Source organism: Perca flavescens, chromosome 6 (genome assembly GCF_004354835.1).
Source record: "Perca flavescens isolate YP-PL-M2 chromosome 6, PFLA_1.0, whole genome shotgun sequence".
Taxonomy (NCBI): Eukaryota; Metazoa; Chordata; class Actinopteri; order Perciformes; family Percidae; genus Perca; species Perca flavescens.
The window spans coordinates 29,957,324-29,976,734 of NC_041336.1; the positions used below are offsets into that span (position 1 = coordinate 29,957,324).

The 19,411-nt window shown below is 41.6% G+C and overlaps 1 protein-coding gene across 7 annotated transcripts in view; it reads right to left on the reverse strand.

Moving 5' to 3' along the window:
• plecb (plectin b) overlaps positions 1-19,411 on the reverse strand; it is a 73,558-nt gene that overhangs the window by 16,285 nt on the left and 37,862 nt on the right. For 5 of the 7 annotated variants that reach the window (XM_028579727.1, XM_028579733.1, XM_028579726.1 and 2 more), the window contains 28 exons: positions 18,980-19,057; positions 18,385-18,477; positions 16,812-16,978; positions 13,250-13,365; positions 13,001-13,101; positions 12,076-12,195; positions 11,388-11,483; positions 11,167-11,294; positions 9,947-10,040; positions 9,376-9,530; positions 8,945-9,266; positions 8,767-8,844; positions 8,493-8,654; positions 8,284-8,388; positions 8,080-8,175; positions 7,668-7,793; positions 7,369-7,521; positions 7,105-7,259; positions 6,163-6,289; positions 5,607-5,790; positions 5,464-5,487; positions 3,625-3,782; positions 3,134-3,312; positions 2,895-3,033; positions 1,621-1,977; positions 1,419-1,502; positions 1,088-1,192; positions 835-933 (listed from right to left, as the gene is read on the reverse strand). In XM_028579727.1, the coding sequence (XP_028435528.1) occupies positions 835-933; positions 1,088-1,192; positions 1,419-1,502; positions 1,621-1,977; positions 2,895-3,033; positions 3,134-3,312; positions 3,625-3,782; positions 5,464-5,487; positions 5,607-5,790; positions 6,163-6,289; positions 7,105-7,259; positions 7,369-7,521; positions 7,668-7,793; positions 8,080-8,175; positions 8,284-8,388; positions 8,493-8,654; positions 8,767-8,844; positions 8,945-9,266; positions 9,376-9,530; positions 9,947-10,040; positions 11,167-11,294; positions 11,388-11,483; positions 12,076-12,195; positions 13,001-13,101; positions 13,250-13,365; positions 16,812-16,978; positions 18,385-18,477; positions 18,980-19,057 (3,801 nt within the window). The remainder of the gene's footprint in view (positions 1-834; positions 934-1,087; positions 1,193-1,418; positions 1,503-1,620; positions 1,978-2,894; positions 3,034-3,133; positions 3,313-3,624; positions 3,783-5,463; positions 5,488-5,606; positions 5,791-6,162; positions 6,290-7,104; positions 7,260-7,368; positions 7,522-7,667; positions 7,794-8,079; positions 8,176-8,283; positions 8,389-8,492; positions 8,655-8,766; positions 8,845-8,944; positions 9,267-9,375; positions 9,531-9,946; positions 10,041-11,166; positions 11,295-11,387; positions 11,484-12,075; positions 12,196-13,000; positions 13,102-13,249; positions 13,366-16,811; positions 16,979-18,384; positions 18,478-18,979; positions 19,058-19,411) is intronic. The other 2 variants (XM_028579729.1, XM_028579728.1) reach the window with 1 other exon arrangement.

Consider the following 19,411-nt stretch of genomic DNA (forward strand, 5'->3'; position numbering starts at 1 on the left):
TATTTGAAACACTGTGAACAATTTACCTCTTTAATGCTCAAACAAGTTAAGCATTCATCATGGCAAAGCACTGGCAAGCAGTTAAGAGGAGCAAAGAAACAAACAAAACATTAGGGTTAGAAAAGAATGTAAAACTTTAAACTTGGTTAATTTGGGGGAAAAAGGAGAGCTGAAGACCACGATAAGCAGACCGAAACAGAGTCTCCACTTTGATTTTAACCTCAGGAAATGAAGTGGCCATATGGATAAGAAAGGAAAGGAAAATCGTAGTGAAAGAAAGAACCCCTCCTTCTAAATCTACAACGCCACACCGCACACAATGAATGGAGATGGAGTAGGTACTGCAAACACACAGTGTACTGTATTTGTTTAGTATAGTTTTAGATTGACATTGGGAAGTATGGCCTCAATGTAGCTTCCTAATTAATAATCTATTTAAACGCTGCATTCACTTGAATGTAAACACACTCAAACCTCATTCATCATTTGTTTGCAACTCTTATATTAGTGATGTTTTTCTCACTGTTTCACTAATCCTTTGTCTTAATATAATCTGATATAATCTACTAAAAGCCACAAAATATGGGTTTCTTTGGCTAATAGATCAGCTACAGCATGCCAATGTTTCAAGCGTAACCAGTGCGAAGGAGCTTTTTGTCACCCGTACATTAATGTAATGTGTGTCTGCGTGGGTGTGTGTCTGTGTGTGTGTGTGACACACAGTGCCTGCATGCATAATCGGCGGACAATCTCGTTTGGTTGAATATTTGGTTGGTTGGTTAGGTTAATGTTAAAATTTAGTTTGTTTGGGATCCACAGCCAGTTGTCACGCACCTCCTCGTCCTCCAGGCGGCGCTGTGTGTCGGTGATGAACTTGATGTACTGACTAGTCAGAGTCATCAGCTCGCTATAGCGGGTCCTCAGTGTTACATACTGATACAGGGAGAAACAACAAAAACACTTGTGTCACTTTCAGCTCCATGCACGTGTCTTTCACAGTGAAATCAGTTCATGGTTAAGTTGTCCTTTATCAGAATGTTCACTATTTTCTCGAAGCTGTATCCGACACGGGTTCTAACAAACAAACCTCCTGAATGATGTTGTCAGAAGCAGAATCCAGTTTGGATTTCTTCAAGGGAGAAGCGAGCGGATCAACCTGAGCTTTGTAGGCGACCAACTGGAGTTCATAGTCCTATTTGGAAAAAAAAAGAACATCTTCCACACATCAGTTATGCCACAAATGCTTTCTCTAAATGCTCCGAGTCCTTGTTATTTTATATTTTACTAAATGTTACTATTTCAATTTTATATTCACATTAAGAGCTGCTAAACCGTGTTTTGTTGTTGTGAAACAATGAAAATAAAGACATTACAATATTTACAATAATTCATGCAAACTAGTGACGTTGAATGCTCACCTTAATAGTGTCAATGTAGCCTTTAGCATATTTTTGACACTCATCGACTTTGTCTTTGTTATTCTCAATCTCCTCCAGCAGTTTCTGTTTGAAAAAAGGTTTAAATTAAAAGCTAAGCTAACTTGTTAACGTGAACATTGGAAGGACATAAATGCCGAGGAAGTAAGAATGCTGGTAATATGAAGCGCTACACAAGATATACCTTCTCCTGGGCCAGTTGTTCTTTGAGAGTTTTGCTGTCATTGATGGTCACCGCCTGGATCTTCTCCTGCCTTTGCTTGGCGTCAGAAATCCAGCAGATCAGCCAGTCGTAGCTCTCACGATAGTAGCCTAGCTGGCGGCCGAGCTGCTCTAGCTCTCTCTGGCGAATGTCCATCTGGGCGAACACGGCCCTCCAGCGGTCCTGGAGACTGGACCGGAGCTGGCGGAAGTGGTCCAGCTCGGTGTCACGCTCGCTGTGCACACGTGACATCTTGTCGCTCACCGTAGTCGCCTTCTTAAGCTCCTCTTCCAGAGAATCAAACACTGGCTGTTCACCTTCTGCCTCAGCTCGCATTTTCTGCACATTTCATAAAAATAAAAGAAAAAAGCCAGTCAGCAGTCAACAAACGAGGTCAAAATCACCAGTTAACACCAGGCTGAACTACTTCAATTCAATTCAGTTAGATAGAGTAGGTCTAGACCCAACAATTCCAATAATTCCCCCAAGAGCAAGCATTAGCAGTGGCTATTGCAACAGTGGCGAGGAGAAACTCCCTTTTAGGAAGAAACCTCGGCAGACTCAGACTCTTGGTAGGCGGTGTCTGACGGGGCCGGTTGGGGTTATGATGAACAGTGTCGTAATAGTCACAACAAAGATAATGGAACAGTGACTACAATGGTAATACTTAATGGAAACAATTCCCAATTGGTTTATGGGACGATTTGTATTTTCTTTCTTCGTATGCAACCACTGCTATAGTCGTTCCCAAACTTTTGCCATCATGTTGTAGGCCTATATGTATATATTAGCTATACTTAAAACATCTGTTTCCCATGCCTATAAAGCGCCTTTGAATTGAAATCAGCTGTTTCTCCGTGAAGGGGCGAGAGAGAGAGAGGTACGCAACAATCACATGTTTTTCCCACGATAGGATAGTCAACGAGACCCAATGCGATTTGACAGGTAGATATACTGTCGAATCAGGCTCCTTAGATTGAATTGTGTAAATATTTTCTTGCCTCAGAATTGGTAGTAGTGGTGTTTGGAGTAGCTTCGTCTGCCTTACGTTTACCTGGCAGTCCTTTCACAAACGTGTCCATGCTTTTCTAGCTCTGCAGCAGAACCATGCATTATTTATTAATATTTAGTGTCGCCATGCCCCCCCCAACCCTGTTATAATTTCAGGCTCGTCCTAGGGGACTCCTCTAAAGATCTCCTCTAACAGATGTTGTATTCCTGAACCGAAACACCGATTAAAATAATTCTATGTTTACCTTAAGCGTTGTTCTGTAAGTCTCTACTTCCTTGACGTCGCTGGGCACGGTGTGAACATCGCGCAGACAATCCTCGTACTGCTTGAGAACTCCCTCAGCACCTTGAGTGTTACGGATGACCATTTCCACAGTCTTCAGCCTGGGGCAAGAAACAAAAAGTAAATAAAATAGCAAGGCATACAGTAGGGTCATTAGTGCGTTTTCTCTGAACTCTCAAGAGCGATCGGCCGGGGACTCACTTCTCGAGATAAACCGAGGAGAGCATGTAGGTATGATCCATCTTCTGCACAGTGAGGTCAAGCTCTGAGCGCAGGACAGGAGCTGACGCAGACTGCTGAGGGGAGGCCAACACCTCCTGTGTCTTCACAGATACCTTACCAAGGTCCTTCTTTAGGCCCTCAAGCGTCACATGGACTTTCTGTACAGCAGAAGAAGACAACAAGAGTTAGCAACATGTGAAGTCAAAGACATGAGAGTAAAAAAAATAAAAAAATGACTGGAGAAATCCCAACCAAACTGGTATTGTTTCCAAAAAAAGGTGTTACAAGGCACCTTTATAATTTTAATTATCTGCAACTCTCTCTGAACTTTCCATCTGATTCAAGCCTAGTGGCACACAATATAGAGTCAAATACAGAGACGGGTAGTAGCAGTTTCCCTATGGTTGCTAATGTCTAATTAATATGGTAATGTAGTGTAATTAATATGGCCACGTTGCGATGTTCAGTACCTGTTGCTCTGTTGTCTTCTGAACACATTCTTTCAGAGCTTCCTTGTCCATGGGTCTGCGTATGCGAGCCACAGTCCCAGCCTCACAGTCCTCTATACGCACTCGCAGGTCCTTGATCTCAGAGATGTAGTTCTTACACAGAGACTCATCCTGTTGACCTGTGGAGCAGCATATGTCTTAGTTTAAAACAGACGAATAAACTATGTATGAAGACTAAAGGCAAGGTTTGGAGGGATTTTAGATTAAGATTATAGAATAGATTAAGAAATACTATCAAACACCTTAGCCATCTTAGACTTTAGACATCGACGACATATTTGCTGTGCACGTAAGCATGGTCATACATGCAGCTCTTTGTGTGTTGTGACACAAACACACGCAGCTCCATATACACTACTGTTATAGCATACAGTATATAGTAGGGCTTAACATTTTCTGTCCCGAGAGCAGAGGTACACTCTCCTGGGAATAAACCTAAGGGTTTCTAACCTTACCGCATTGCTGGTATTAATAATTATTAAGGCAAAACACTATTTTTGTTAATCAACATTAGAATATACATAACATATACTCTGCATGCAGCTTGAACTTCGCAATAGCTGCGAGGAATATAAAATGCCAAATTCATTGTCTGTGATCAGCCTCATGGAAGTGATATTTGACAATTTGTCATTGTATAAACAAACACAATTTGCTAAAGCAAGTCATTTGGCGTTTTAAAAGCCATTCTATTAAGCTGAGACAGATTCCATATTATTTTAGCGTTCAGAAGCTGCTGGTGCAATCTTTTGAAATATTTCCACGCAAGGCTTATGGCAGACATTGTATTTTGTTAGAATAATTTAGATGACAGAAGGTACAATGCATGAAAGTGCTGCTGACTTTTACATCCCTGCCGACTCCGAGGATTGCATCCACTCGGGATGATGTAAAGAACTGACGTATTTCTGTAGTGATACTATATGTCTATTTTGTTTAGACTTAGAACAAAAAACAAAATTATTATTTTTTTAGGGAATTAAGGACATAGCAAGTAAGTTCCACCTAAGTAACCACACCATGAGATGATATAGGTGCATGACAAAAAGCACAACAAACCTAACGTAGCCTAACGCACAAAATATGGATTTGCGCAGAGCTGCAAAAGAAAAGAAAAGCAACGTGGGAACCAAAACAACATGCAGTCACTCAGAACTCTACTCTAACACTAATGGTTATCTTTGAACATCTCATCCAACGCTTAACCCTTGTGTTGTCTTCCATTTTACCATGCAAGTAGGTCCTCCCGGGTCAAAACTGAAAATCAACACTTTTTCTGACGTTTTTGTCCTTTTTTTCAACACTTTTGTCCCTTTTTTCAATGTTTTTGTAACTTTTTTTTGCCGTTAAAAGCTTCTTTTCACTACTTCAGTACTATGTATAAACAACACTTATTATTAGTTTTACACTTATTTTTGGAATTCATGGTCAATCAACCTAAGTTATATGAACGTTCAGAGAGGATACTGTTTCAAAAACATTTCCATTTCTTTTTCAAATGCTAAAAAATTTAACAAAACACCCAAAATCCATTAAAAGTAGAGCTCCTATCTCTTGTTGTACTTGCGAAGGGCGTTGTAAAGGAATCATCCATCTGTGTTATTTTTGGGTAAATAAAAGTAGGTAGAAATCCATATTTCTAAAATATAAATTCAGAAAACGGGTCAAATTTGACCCGAAGACAACACAAGGGTGAAAACCGTGTACACACCGACACACACACACACACACACACACACACACACACACACACACACTATCTCGGTGAGCCGTAGCTTTGACTGGCTTGCTATCACTCACCTTTGAGCCTAACAACCTTTAGTCCTGAAAGGTGAACAACAATTATATATACTGTAAGGCTGCTATTCGCTTATTGTATGTTCCCTTTATATATCCCTGAATTATGAAAAGGCCAGTTTGTTATTGAGAGACATTTGCTTTACCTTTCTCCATGGAGCGAATCAGGTTGTCGAAATGCTGGGTGGACTTGGTGTAGTCCTCCTCGACCTGCATGCGGTCGGCAGGGCCAAAGAGCTGCGAGTCCTGGCTGTCACGCATGTAGTCCTGGTAGTGGAGCTCCAGGTTCCTCATCAGCAGCCTGTACTCCTCTGGTTTCATGGATTTGAACTGCTCAGGGGGGAGAAGAATGGGGGAGGGATTAGGAGGCGGGGCTCCAGTGCGAATTCTGAAAAGCTTGATGCTCTAATTTGATTTAACGATGTAGTTTTGGTTCAGAGGTTTATTTCATGGACCAAAATGTACAGAATCATTAAAGCACAGACAAAACCTTGATTAGTTATTTACAGCTAATGGAAGGTTTGGTCTTATTTTCTAATAAGTACAGTTGGCTTAAGATTGTATGTTGTTCAATAATACATAAAAAAATGAAATACTACGCTTTTTGTATCGTTCTTTTATCTTCCACACACAGGTTAGCTTGAGATTAATAGTGGCTTCTTCTTCTTTCTTTTTTTTTTGCATCAAAGTGTTAACGCTCACCATGGTGATGTTCCAGGAGCGTATCTGTGTGAAGTCTCTCATCAGATACTGCCATGACAGCAAGCTCTTCATGTCTATATGGAGCGTCTGCCACATAGACACCATCTGCTGATGACCTGCATCCAGACTGGAGTAGGAGAGGAACGCAGACAGGGCAAGAATTAAGAAACAGGCAGTACTCTAGAGATTATACCTTGCTATTTACAAAGTATTAAACCCCTAGGTACTTGGTTTCATGTATCAGAGATTGGATTGGTTGACACAAACATAATTGCATTCTTGAATTGGTTACCAGTTAAAAGTTATCTGTAGCATTACATATTCCCCCCACACTAAAAAAACCCTGCTGCTTCGAGACACATATAAAAATGTGGTTACCTCTAGGGCTGGGTATCGCCAATGATTTCCCAAATCGATTCGAGTCACAAAGTCTGATTCGATGACATTTCCCATTTTGATTCGATATCAATTAGGTTAGGGAAATTTCAGTTACAATATTGAATTGATGCTGTATATTTTACAAGCAAGAAGCAACACTCAAATAGTTTTTACAATGCACCGGGTTAATGTTTACATTAAAAATTGTCCCACAAAGAGTTTATGTTTGAAGTACTTTTTACTTATACAACCATGGTGAAAAGGCATATATTAAAAACAAATTGATTTCTGGATTTTATGAATCAATATCTGATCACTCCACCAAAGATCAATTTTACCTTGGAGAATCAATTATTTGACCCCAGCCCTAGTTAACACTACCACTGTCAATAACATCTGTGAATGATTTTCCGTATGAATTAAGCTCACTATTGGGTTCAGTGTTTCTTGACACTGTATAAGAAAAGAAGTGGCGTTTAAGAGCCAGCGTGTGGCTAAGTTGCTACATTACTCAGTTTACGTATATACACGGCTGCCACATAGGTGACTCATTTTTTTTCCCACCTGGACACACTGTCCATGGCATCCTTGTTGACTGGAGGCACCATGAAGCAGACGGAAGGCACCAGCGCCTCGTGTCCAGAGTGGTTCAGGACCTTCCACTTGAAAGGCTGCGAGTTGTTGAGGAGCGCACACTCGTCTCCTTTATGGACGGTGATCTGAAAGACAATCCACGATTTGATAAATACACACATTAAAAGAAGAGATACTGAGGTTCTGCGACGCGTATGGCCACTCTGGGCTGCGAACGAATCCCAAATCACTCACCTCCTGTTGCTTGAAGTCACAGACAGCCTGAATGGGCAGTTTGCCTTTGATGGAGCTGGTGGGGTTGCGTGGTTTCAGCTGGCAGATGGACTTGGCTCTCTTGTTCAGGCCGGTCGCAAGGTTCTTGAATTCATTCAGCTGTTCTCTCTCCTCCTGATGAAAACCAAAATAACACAAACAAGAGAATAAAATAATTCCCAGTTTTTGAATATGAAAAATTGAATTTCTTTCTTATTCTCATCTGGCATCATTAAGTGCATGTGCAGCTGGATATAGCCATGTGCATAGTCTTCACTCACCACAGCATCCTGCAGCAGATCCTCCAGGCGCGTGGCCGTGGTGGAGCGATCACAGCTGTACTTCTTTTTCATGTTCTCTTGCATTTTATTCATCTTGTCCTGAGCCTCTTTCACGTCAGCAAAGAACTGCGAGGAAAGGACACCATGGGGGACAGAACATTTGAATCTGTGCTCTATGAACATTGGAGGATGTTTATTGTAGGGTTATTGTCAGGGTGCAAAATTAAATTTTTTGTCCAACAGCCAAATGGCTAGCGAATTTTTTTTTTGGTGCTGGCAAGCGAATCAAATCTACCGGCCACGTGCATATTTTACCAGCATTTGGATGGTGGATGGGGCTAATTTTGTACCCTGGTAATTGGAATTCCACAGATAATTTTTCATTAATATCACTATATAATATGTTCCATACCTGGTAATAGGCTGTGTTTTCTTTGAGATGAGCCTCAATACAGCAGCACAGCTGGAGGATCCAGCTCCACTGAGTCTGCATGGCGGCTGTGAAAGCCTGCAAGAGACGTGACGATGATGATGACATTAGTTGACGGCTCACTCAGTAGCTTTTATACAGTACGTGGACGTTTACTGCTCAGCTCGGGTTGACTAGAGTAATTACCTCAACGGTCTTCTTGCCAGGATGTGCATCCCTGACCAGTTTGTCCCCCATGACCTGGAGATCATTGACTTTCTTCTCCCTCAGTTCCAGCTCTCTCATGAGACCCTGAACATTTGAATCATGAAACAGTTAATGGCAATCTTGGGGGGAAAAAAAACCATGTGCATTCATTTAATTAATTTATCTAAACATCTTCTTCTAAAACGCACCGAGTAGTTGTCTTTCTTAGCCGTCATGTTGGTGTTCCTGTCGCTCCAGTCGAAGTTGACCTCCTCCTCTTCTTTGTCGTTCAACCACATCAGCTCTTTAGTGGCAGCGCTGACGAAGGCGTGGAGGGAATCCAAGTTCCTGAGACGGGACTTGGAAGTGTTCTGAAAGAGGAAAGTTGAACAGTTGATAAAAAAAAAAATCAGCACGAAGATACCCACACCTACAACGTAAAGCTTTCCCATTCAGCGCAGTTTGAAATCTAGAAATATTTACCAGTAGTTTGCCGTACTGAAGGTCCAGTTTGCCCATGTATTCTCTGTACGAGCCCTTGCTGACAGGAGATATCTGGTTCTGCAGAAAACAAAAGATGCAACAGAGGTTACTTTTAAAATCGACAGCACAACGTCGGACAGTATGTAATCCAATCCAGTGGTTCTGATAAGGCTGCTACCTCGTCAGCCCTGGCCCGTTCAATCTTGGAGCGGAAGTCCTCCACCGTTTGGTGCAGGCCTCTGTGGCTGCCCAGCTGGGACTCCACAGAGGGCAGATCAGAGCCCCACTCTGCTCCATCGATGCGAAGCTGGTTCTCCTCCACCCAGGCCAGGAGGTCTTTGACATAGCGAAGGGTTACATCATCTTTCTCAGGCCGACCTTTCATGGTGGACTGCTGGGAGACCTGCGTCTGGGTAAACTTGATGGTGGTCCCAGAGGACTTCAGGCGAAGGTTGTAATCGGTGCGCAAGTTCACCAGGCGCTCATGCAGGCGGTAAATCCTGTGGAGAAAAGAAACACAGTACTTTTTTACTGCTGCTTTTTTTGTATTCAGAACTGTTTCGTAACAGGGTTACACGTTCACTTGAATGCAATACCAGTCGCACCCACCTGCGGTACATCTCTTCAGCCTGAGGGTGGCGCCCATCCTTGAGTATCTGCACATCGTTGAAGAGCAGGCGGATCATGTTGTCTGCCTTGTCCAGCTCAGTTTCCAGCTCTGCTGTGTGCTGAGCTGGTTTCCCTGCATTCAGCAGACGAATGTCCTGAAGGGATGAAAGCCAATGAAAATATAAATTCTCATCTTCTTTTTTTAAATGCAAACAAAATTAGAAAGGAAAATAAAGGCGTGTTACAGTGATTGAGACAATTGATTTGAAATAATTGCCGGAAAAAGGCTTAGAAGTCTGTACTTTGAACTGAATAAGACCATATGAGTGCTATGTATGCGGATGTCAGCAGCCATATCTTGCTCCAGACTGCTGAATTATTTTTAAAGATGGATTTAGTATTTAAAAAGCTTTGGGGGAAAAAAATTAAATCCCAAACTCTTCGGTCACAATAAAATTAACAAAAGTCTAATGGTCTAAATAATCATCTTCTGGATTCTTTGTATGCTTTCTTTTTTGTGAACACACACCAGAATTTAGTATTTCTAATGTAAGACTTGAGTAGGACTCACCGTCTGCAGCAGGGTCTCCAGGTGGCTGAGTTTCCCATCGCACGACACTGACTCCATCTGGACTTTACTGACAATCCTCTGGAGCCTCTCGAGTCTGGATAAGATCGATAAAGAAAAATAAGATCAATAAACTAAAGTCAAATTGTGACAATCCCAGTCCCACTTCCACAGTATCAACTCCCTCCTTTACATTTGTAGGCCTAGAAACCCGTGTTAGACAGCCACACTGCATTTAGACTAAAGATCACAACTTACGGCCACCTGCGCTGCAGCAAATACTCCAATTTATGAGGGTCACTCACAAATGCCATGCCTTAACTCTTTTATAAAGATGACAGTTCCAGCTACGAGAAAGTCTGTTCTTCTCACACTCCCATTGTGTCTTAAAGAAATACGGTGCCACGTAGCAGCGCAGAGTGAGACAAAGACATCCAGTCTGTGCATTCAGTCATTCCACGTCTCAAAACCATAAACAATGCTATCAGACTGCTGACCGGACAATCTCGTGACATGGAGACATTCCATTTTCCAGGCACGCTACTCTCAGAAAATTACCAATGTCTCATCCTATTTCATTACACTTAATTATTTATTTATTACGTGTCCAAGTATGAGGGACATATCTCTCTCGTTTTTGATACAAACATAACAGACTTTAAGAAGAATCTTCTACCGAAACAAGAAGCAATAAGACGGCAACTAAAAATCTATGATGGTGAAATAACTGTCAGAGTTGTTTGACACTGAAGCAACGTTAGTCAAAATGTAATTGGCAATGTTTGGCAAATTTGTCATACCGTTGTGAGCACAGCTTTGGTGAAGCTGGAAGGTTAACAGGCTAGCTAACTCACTGGCCTTAGGGCTAAAGCTAGGCTACTAGCTACAGAACAGTGTGAAAACCAAGGCACTCTTGTTGAAGAAAAAGTTAAAAAGCCTTTATTGATATGGCTAATGCATAGCAAAGAGTAAAAAAAGGCACCCATGCAGGCCTTCTTCCGGGTGATTTTTTTTTCAACCACCACCAAACAGAAGTGATCCTTTTCTCTGTCTTACCACTACGCTACTAGCTAGTTGGCATTTTTCAGTTATTAGCTTAATAATATTAGATGCTGACTTATGTATTACTATACTGTTCTGTCTTGTTACCACTACACTCCTTTAGTTACTAACTAGTTTATTACAAATCTGATCCATCAAAAAGGAATATGTGTCCTCCTAACCTCTCAAACTCTATCCTGAGCAGCCGTTCTCTTTCCAGGATGGCCACGTGAAGTCGACCCCATTCTTTCTCCACATCAATGGGATGGTAGCCTGGGGGGACCTTCACCTGACCAGCATGCACGGCACTCTGTGGGCAGACGGGAACAGAATGCGTAAGTCATAACTCAATAGAACAGAATACAATAAAATACAAAAGAATAGAAAATGAGGGTTAGCTTGCCTCAAAGGACTGGTAGATGTGTTTGGACCGGTTCTTGTCTGTCTCTCTCACTGGCAGCTCTGTCTCTTTGAACTTCAAGAACTGGCGCCAAAGAAGCTAAAGCAAAATTACACAAAAAAAAAGTTTGAATTAGCAATTTATATTTTTTTTCTTTATATGTCCTCATTTTTTTCTTCTTCTCAAAAATGTACTTTTGTTCCAAGACAAAAATAGTCAGCATCAGCCTTTACAGAACAAATGGCTAGAGCTTGACTTGCTATGCACTTGAATCAGTTAAATTAATTAGAAATCCTAATTTTCCTAAATAGGATAAGTACATTAGGTAACAGATCATGCCACAGTTCTAAAAGTCTGTATGTGGGCTGCAGCTGTCCTCTTTAGTATTATTTGTTTATTCCCATGACTTTTGGCTGTATATGTAGCAGCAGCACTGCCCCACCTACAGTACAACAATGTGTGTGAATACAGTTGTTTCTTCCTGCCCACAGCTAGACATTATGTAAGCATGTTCTTTGATCTAACAATGGAATACTCTTTTTCACAATACTTTCATGGCGAGCATTAAGCAAAACATTTGTTTTTATATATTAGTGCTCTTTAGTGCTGCTCAACTAGAACATACCCATAACAAAGACAAATATCTGGCACACAGGCATAATATCAACATATCATCAGCATATCGGCTCACCTCGATCTCCTCGTAGCTGGCAGGGAACTTCCTCTCCTCGAAGATCACGACATGGTGGCGGATCCACTGGAGCAGAAGAGTCACCAGCTCGTAGTACTCCTGCCAGCGTAGCTCCAGCTCCTGCAACCAACGCAGCAGAAAAAGAAGAGGTTTAACAACAGACAGACAGGAGGGCGATTCTTCTACTGCGTCGCTATGATCCATCACTCACACACCACGCTAAACTCAATTAGGCAACCGAACAATCCAGGTCTTGTGTGAGCGGACAAGGAGGCAGAGAGTGGAGACAGGGTTGATGAAGGGCGCAGAGGTGGAGGAGACAGTGGGGGAGGATAAACAATGGTGGGAGACAGACAGAAGCATATTCTTTTCTTCAGTTTTCCCAGAGTTAGTGTGTGCAGTTGTACCCATGTTTATAAAGACATTTATTAGAAAAGATGTATCAGTATCCACCTTTACGTTAGTTGAGTTTAAGATTGGGATTTGGTTTATACAGGACATTAAATGTCCCAGCATACTATTAGTATAACGAGTGTGTATATACCCCCTCTGCTTTTTCCACAAATCGCACCCTGCATATGAGCCTGTCCCTTTGGCTTACGCGGTGTAAACACCACAGGTTGCTAATTTCCTGTGATACTTGGTTTCACAAGATTTCTATTTCTTTTTGAACGTCGGGACGCATTGCACAAGACTGAAAACAAAAAGAAATTTATAAGCGGAGTCACAAGCCTCTTCAGGTTTGATTAAATCTGATCAAGCATTCTATCAGATCAAATTAAAGCAAACTTTCGTTACGAGCAGCACAATGCTGCAATATGTCTGGCACATATTGCAGAATTGACAATAAAGTTGACTTGACTAGACTTGACATTTATTTATAGCTAAAGGGCATGCATTAACCAAGACGCATTGTTCTGCTCACATTAGCTCTGCCATCATGGACATCGACCCGGGGCATGACATCATACAGGGATGACACGTAAGTGATGATGGACTTCTCATCAGGGTGTGGGACATCGACATCTGAAAGGATAAGGTCAAATTATTTGCATTATATGCCATGTTATTATTATTTGCAACAACCAATAATAACTTGCAAAAAACAATGCAAAATACTGAATTAATCTATTATCAAAAACAAGTCTGGTGGTTCAGATTAAATGAGTCTTACCCTCTGGGTCCAGTAGGCGTGTCACTCCCAGGTCTCTCTCTGCCACATGGAAGGCCTGTTCCAGGTTCTCCAGGTTGGTCTGTTGGTATACTCTGCCCATGTCGATGAGTCTGGGACTAGGGGAGCACAAAAATACACAATTAATCCCCAACAGGGTCCAGGTAAATCTTCAGGGGTGGTCTAATGAAACGTATCATGAGAGTTTGATAGTATGACTGACTACAACCTGCAGTGTAGGGACATACATTTAGAGTTTCCATAACAACACTGTCATTATACATTTGATAGCAATGTATAAGTGCAATTGTAAAGCTACAACTGAAAACTTTTTTTTTTGTGAAAGAGCCACATTGCTTCACTTTGCAAGTTTGGATCAACCTCATCAAACCACAGACCACTTGCCATGAATTATTCCTGCAGTGGCTGTAATAATCAAATTATACTTTGGAATCAGATTTAGCAATAAGTAAATACTCGTGATTTTAGCACAGAATATCCATTATCATAACTACCCTGATTTTGAAGAGGCATTGCTATGAACTGAGCCTATTTAGAAGAAAACAACTACGGATTTTGGATGACGGGATAGCTTGTGTGCATCAGGAACTAAATGTAGGACTTCATAATCTCAGAGAATATTTAAGTTTTTTCTCAGAGATTACAACTTTAATCTCAGAATATTACCCCCTTTCCCACAGCTCCATATTTGTTTTCACCTACAAGAGCCTTAATACGCCCTTGTAACTATCTGCATGTTGTTTTGTATTTTCAGCCTCAGAAATCAAAGTTAAAACTTGAGAATTGGGATGGGATGTAATGCTAAATGCCAATAACATTAATAGATATACATAATCAATGCAGTCTGTACAGGTCTGCTCTCTCATATGGTATGACACTAAATATAGTAGCAGCGCTGGCTGGGCTTTTTTAAAACATTCTGCCAATGGCTAAATGCTATGAAAAAGTCCACCTGTTCACTTTCTGACAGACCTGTACAGCACCTGCCTTTTTGTCCTCTGGGCGTTTGACTCTCTCTGGCAGATGTCAGAGCACCTAAAGGTGGAATGTAATTTATAAAGCAAATGACTTAATCAAAGCTGATATCTTTTAAGTTGGCAGCCACTCACAACTTCAGAAAAGTTCAGTGTGCAGAGCAGCGTGATTGAATATACCACAGAAACCTTGTCTATCTATAATGCATGCATACTCGACTATAACAGATCCTTTCAGTCATAATATCATGTCTTAAATGCACAAATCCACTCATTCAAACGTGCAATGCATATCCCTGCAAGCAAATACAATATGTGCACAAAGCAAGGAGGAGCATCTTCATACAGCTCTGTGATGCGTACAGAACGGCCCCCATTCTGCGCATTAACAGAAGGAGCCTCCACATGGCGGATTTCTCCAACAGAGTACTGCTTCGTTGGCCTGGAGGTGCTGCTCGGGCTCTGTCCCTCTCTTCCATGAAAGCTACGGGACCTCCAACTGTGGCCCGGTTCATCACTGCTGGAGCCCTGAGCCCCTGAGCTTTGGGAACCCCACCCCGAGTCCCAGGAGGATCCCTCGGATGGGATATCGTCACAGAACATGACCACCCGGTCGCCCACGTCGCTGTTAGATCCACCGCTGAAGCCGAGGCTTCCCTTCTTCTTCGCTGACTTCTTCCTTAAACTGAGCATCTTAACGGTCCTTGTCCCAGTAGCAAGTAAAAAGGTTCTACTTTAGTGCTTGGCCTTACGGTTTCTTGCTAACAAATCTCTTATTGGCTCGATGGTTGCATGTAAATCCATCCAATGCATCGTCTCAGGGGTTAATCATCATGTGAAGATCCCCTTTATCCTTTTGCAGGGTTGCTGAGATGAAAAAGCCTCCTACTGGTACAGCCAAGTCACTGCTCCTTCATCACGCTTCGCCACATGAAACCTACATTCGACCGAAGCTCTGTGAAGTCGATTTGAAGTCCACACACCTACATAAACCCTGGACAGTCTAGGATTCTCTGGATGCCCTGAACTACGCCTAGGCACTAAGTAATGCCACAGTTTTCATGTTGAAGCCAAAGTGTGCAACAGTTACGCCCACACACCACACCCCTGCCCTTTATGAAAAGGCAGCCCTAATCCAGCCTCAGGTGTCTCCAAAACAGAGAGCGAAGAGATAAAAAAAAAAAATGAAATGTGTTTCAGGAACACGCTCAAGTTAGAGGAAACGTGCCCATGCAGGCGTCTCTTTCTTTCAATACAGAATGGCATTAAAGAGCTACATTAACTTTGTCTCATCTAATACCACTTTTCTTTGGTTTGCTGTCTGGACTCCTCTGCACGAACCCCTTTGTCAAAATATCTTAAAAGAAATTAATTGTATTGACAAATCTTCCTGAGAAATAAATGCCCATTCATTTCCCAGGATGCCACCACACAAAGCGATCCTTAACCACTAAGTCTACTATAAATACACACCACAACTTTAGGGGAATTAGCATATTTGGTGGTCAACAGCGACTGGATCAAATTCACCAGGTTCCCAAACAATCTAATAAGCTAATCATGTTTGAAGGAATTATCATCTTAAGGTGGTACAATACTCATGGCCAACGCCTGCCTTTGGTATGCCTAGCCTGAAGGCCTGAAATGTTCATGTAGATGCATTAATACAGCTTTTATTAAAGCAGCAGTACTGTCAGCAACTGCAGCAAGTAGAAAATAGGAGACCTTATGGTAAGAGTAAAGCAAAAATATCAGGCTTTAAAACATGATTAAACAGACAAGAGTGCATAAATTAATTTGAGCACTGCGAGTGCAACTATATGGAGGCTGTCACTATTAAATCTTATTGTCTTTCCATTAAAATAAATCATAATACGATGCAGAAGACCGATGAAAAAAAAGCCATGCCACGGTTATTATGTCTAAAATGATTTAGACTAGAAAAGAGTGGGATTTAATTACAGAGCAGGTTAAGACTGGCATCATGGAGTGTAATTTGACATTTGAAAGTGTGCCAAGGTCCCGCTCCTTCTCCAGTGCACAGGGTGCGAGGGGCTAGAAGTGGGGCACAGGGTGGCACCGGCCCCCCCCTCAAATATGATTTCCCCCCTGCCCCCAAACCATTGAGCTAGAGTGCTGACAATCGGACAATTGTGATTTCCATTGGATCAGAGTACTGTCACTTGGCTGCCTGTGCATGTGATGTTTTATTTAGCAGAATTACATTATGTTGTTCTAACCTATCCAATATTTCTTAGCAGATTTTCTATGCTGTATTCTGATAAAATGCCGTCCCCCTCTGTGCCACCCCACTTAAAAAAGCCCTGGAATCGGCCCTGCCAGTGCACTTTATATTTAATAAAACTCAAAGACAATAATGTGGCGTGACAAGACCCAGCATCTCTGGTCGTATTACAGATTACAGCCCTGCATTTTTCTAAATGGTTAATATTTGACATCGTCTTTGTGCACTCTAACTCAATAACTTCAATATACTCTTTGCTCCTGTTTTATAGTGCTGTTATCATTTCCCAATCACACAGTTAATCAGCAATAAATGCCCCACTCACTGGTGTTTGTGTATGACGGCGTTGAAAAGCTTCCCGTCCCTCCAGCTGGTGGTGAAGTTATCACAGCGGATGTTCTGGTAGCCTTCGGTCATCCTCTGGGACCAGAGCAGCAGCTTCTCCTTGGCCGTCATGTCTTCCGACAGGCCGTTGATCTGAATATCTGAGATCTGGGATGTTATTTATAAATACAGTGTCAGAAAGGTGGATCACAGAAGAATCTATTTTGAAGGAATGTGGAGGAAATCAGTTGTCAGTGGAAACCATAAAATGCAATTTTGATCGGAATCAAATGACACCCGTGGTTAATTTCAAATTAAAAAACGTCAATCATCATCATTAGTCCTGATTAACACCTTTATCACTCCTTGACTTAATATCTTTCCTGGCTGTCTATTAGCACGCCACATATTTTTTTTAGGAGTTCAGTAGACTGGAGTGTTATTGTTTAGGACTTGGCTCACAGGATGCAGAAGGATTTCTGTCTGGGAAAAATGCCGCTGCGTCTGTGGCATCCAGATCACTTTTCATTTTGAGATTTTGGGGGTTAGGAAAGATTAGTCATAGGCATCAGGTTATCCATTTTGTGTGTGCCTGTACAAACGAGTGTGCGTGCCATTCAAATTCACTTCTTCTCACGCCTCTGCCCTGCAAATCTTCAAAAAAATTTTAAACGAGGAGTACTGTTTAGATACATCCTTAATTGAAAACAAATGGAGTTATGTCACCCCTCCTGCCGATTTTTTTTTTACCGAGCATACAATATTCTAGAGCAACTAGTTAAATATAGATCCTACATGCACTTTTTTTTTTTTTTTTTTTTTACTTCAGAGCACACTCAATCTTTTTTTCTCTGTCAATTAAATGAATTTAGGATAATCACATTGTGAGATTGAACACTAAATTACATATTAAGAGGGAGTTTTTCCTCTCCACTTTGATCTCTATGACTCACTAGCAACCACAACCCAGCTATTATCCCCTCTATTATATACAAGTATAAAGAGTCTGGGAACAGTGTTTATATCTACAGGGCACAATGGCACCTTCACCATATCACCACTAAATGTCTCCTTTATTTCCCATGTTCGGCTTTAGCTTTTTGCAACCCGAACCTGAAACATCTGATATTAGAAGGTGTGACCCTGCCTATTTCTGCCTGGCAGCTCTTGGCATACACAGGAAAAGGCCTGGCTATCCGGGACACGGTTGGGAGTGTAGCTTTACAGCATGTTGTTCACTCGGCCTGACCCACCCTCCTCTTGGGAGTCAGCGAGGAAGTGACTCATACTTACACACCCTGCTGGTGCATAGGTCTTTATACTGTTCATAAATTCATAAAAAACTTGACTGCAGTGATAAGTGTGTTATGATAGCTGTGAATGCTTCCAGAAATAGGTTAAGAAGTATCCTCATTTTGATTTTTGATTAGAAATTAAATTAATTTTTTTGAAGAGCAGCGTCGATTCTGATTGGTTCCAGGGAGATGAGAAACATCAGCTGATAGGTGCAGATCCCAGAGACAGAGGTATGGAGCGATAATATAATAAAACACAACACTGACAGAGAAGGAGACCTGGAAATGGAGGATGATGGTCCATATTAACCCGAGGGTCAGCTTGGGGTTCCCGTCTGCTATGTCGTCGTTTCGGATGTTCACCAGCTTGACCTGAGAAAAAAAAAAAACGGTAATGTGATCCTGAATGACCACAGCATCGCGTGAATACACAGACACAGCGAGACAAGGCATCGCCATTGTTTGAAGAGCTGTAACGACTCCAAATTGTTCTGAACAATTTATTGTCTCAGAAATAATTGCGATTAAAAATGCAATTGTCTCCGTCAGTCAAATAACAAAACAAAAAAAATGTATGGTGTATTATTTTTGCAAACAAAGTTTTGAATGAATTCCGGATGACATCTTTTGAAATACTGTATATCACTTTTATGTGACCCAGATCAGCCTATGAAGTGAACCACGCCTCTTTATTAACATTACACGTTGTATTTTTTCTTCTTAAATGAACACAAAACTGACAATTACCATCAACAGTCATACCCCTTAGGACCTTAGCTAATGTTAGCAATCAATTGCAGTTAAGCAAAGAAAGGGAGATTATGTAAAAATTGTTTCAGGCCTAAGGTTCAAGGTATGATTTTAGGTGTCCTACCTGCCGGTGTCTGAGGAAGTCCAGCGCGATCTGTACATTCTGCAGTTTGTGGAATCGCATGCGGCCTTTCTCTCTGGGCTGAGGTGGAGAGGGAAGAGACAGAGACGTGTTTAGTTACATGACACACACATATACACACACTCGACCGTCAGAGACGACCCTTTTGGTAGACTCATGGTGAAGGAGAAGGAAAGCATTCAATCCAAACACAATAATGAATGCAAAGGACAACTGAAAAATCAGGTGGCAAGACATTTAACAGAATAGAATAAATGTAGTAATATCCGGTGAATCTTGGATAGTTTTTCAAGGAATTCACTCTGGTGGGCATGTCTTTTCATTTAAAGTACGCCCACAGAGATACCGTGCTGAATATTTGATCTAACAGGTTACTGCTTTCTTTGCCTCAGACCGATTGTTCGCCACTATCTG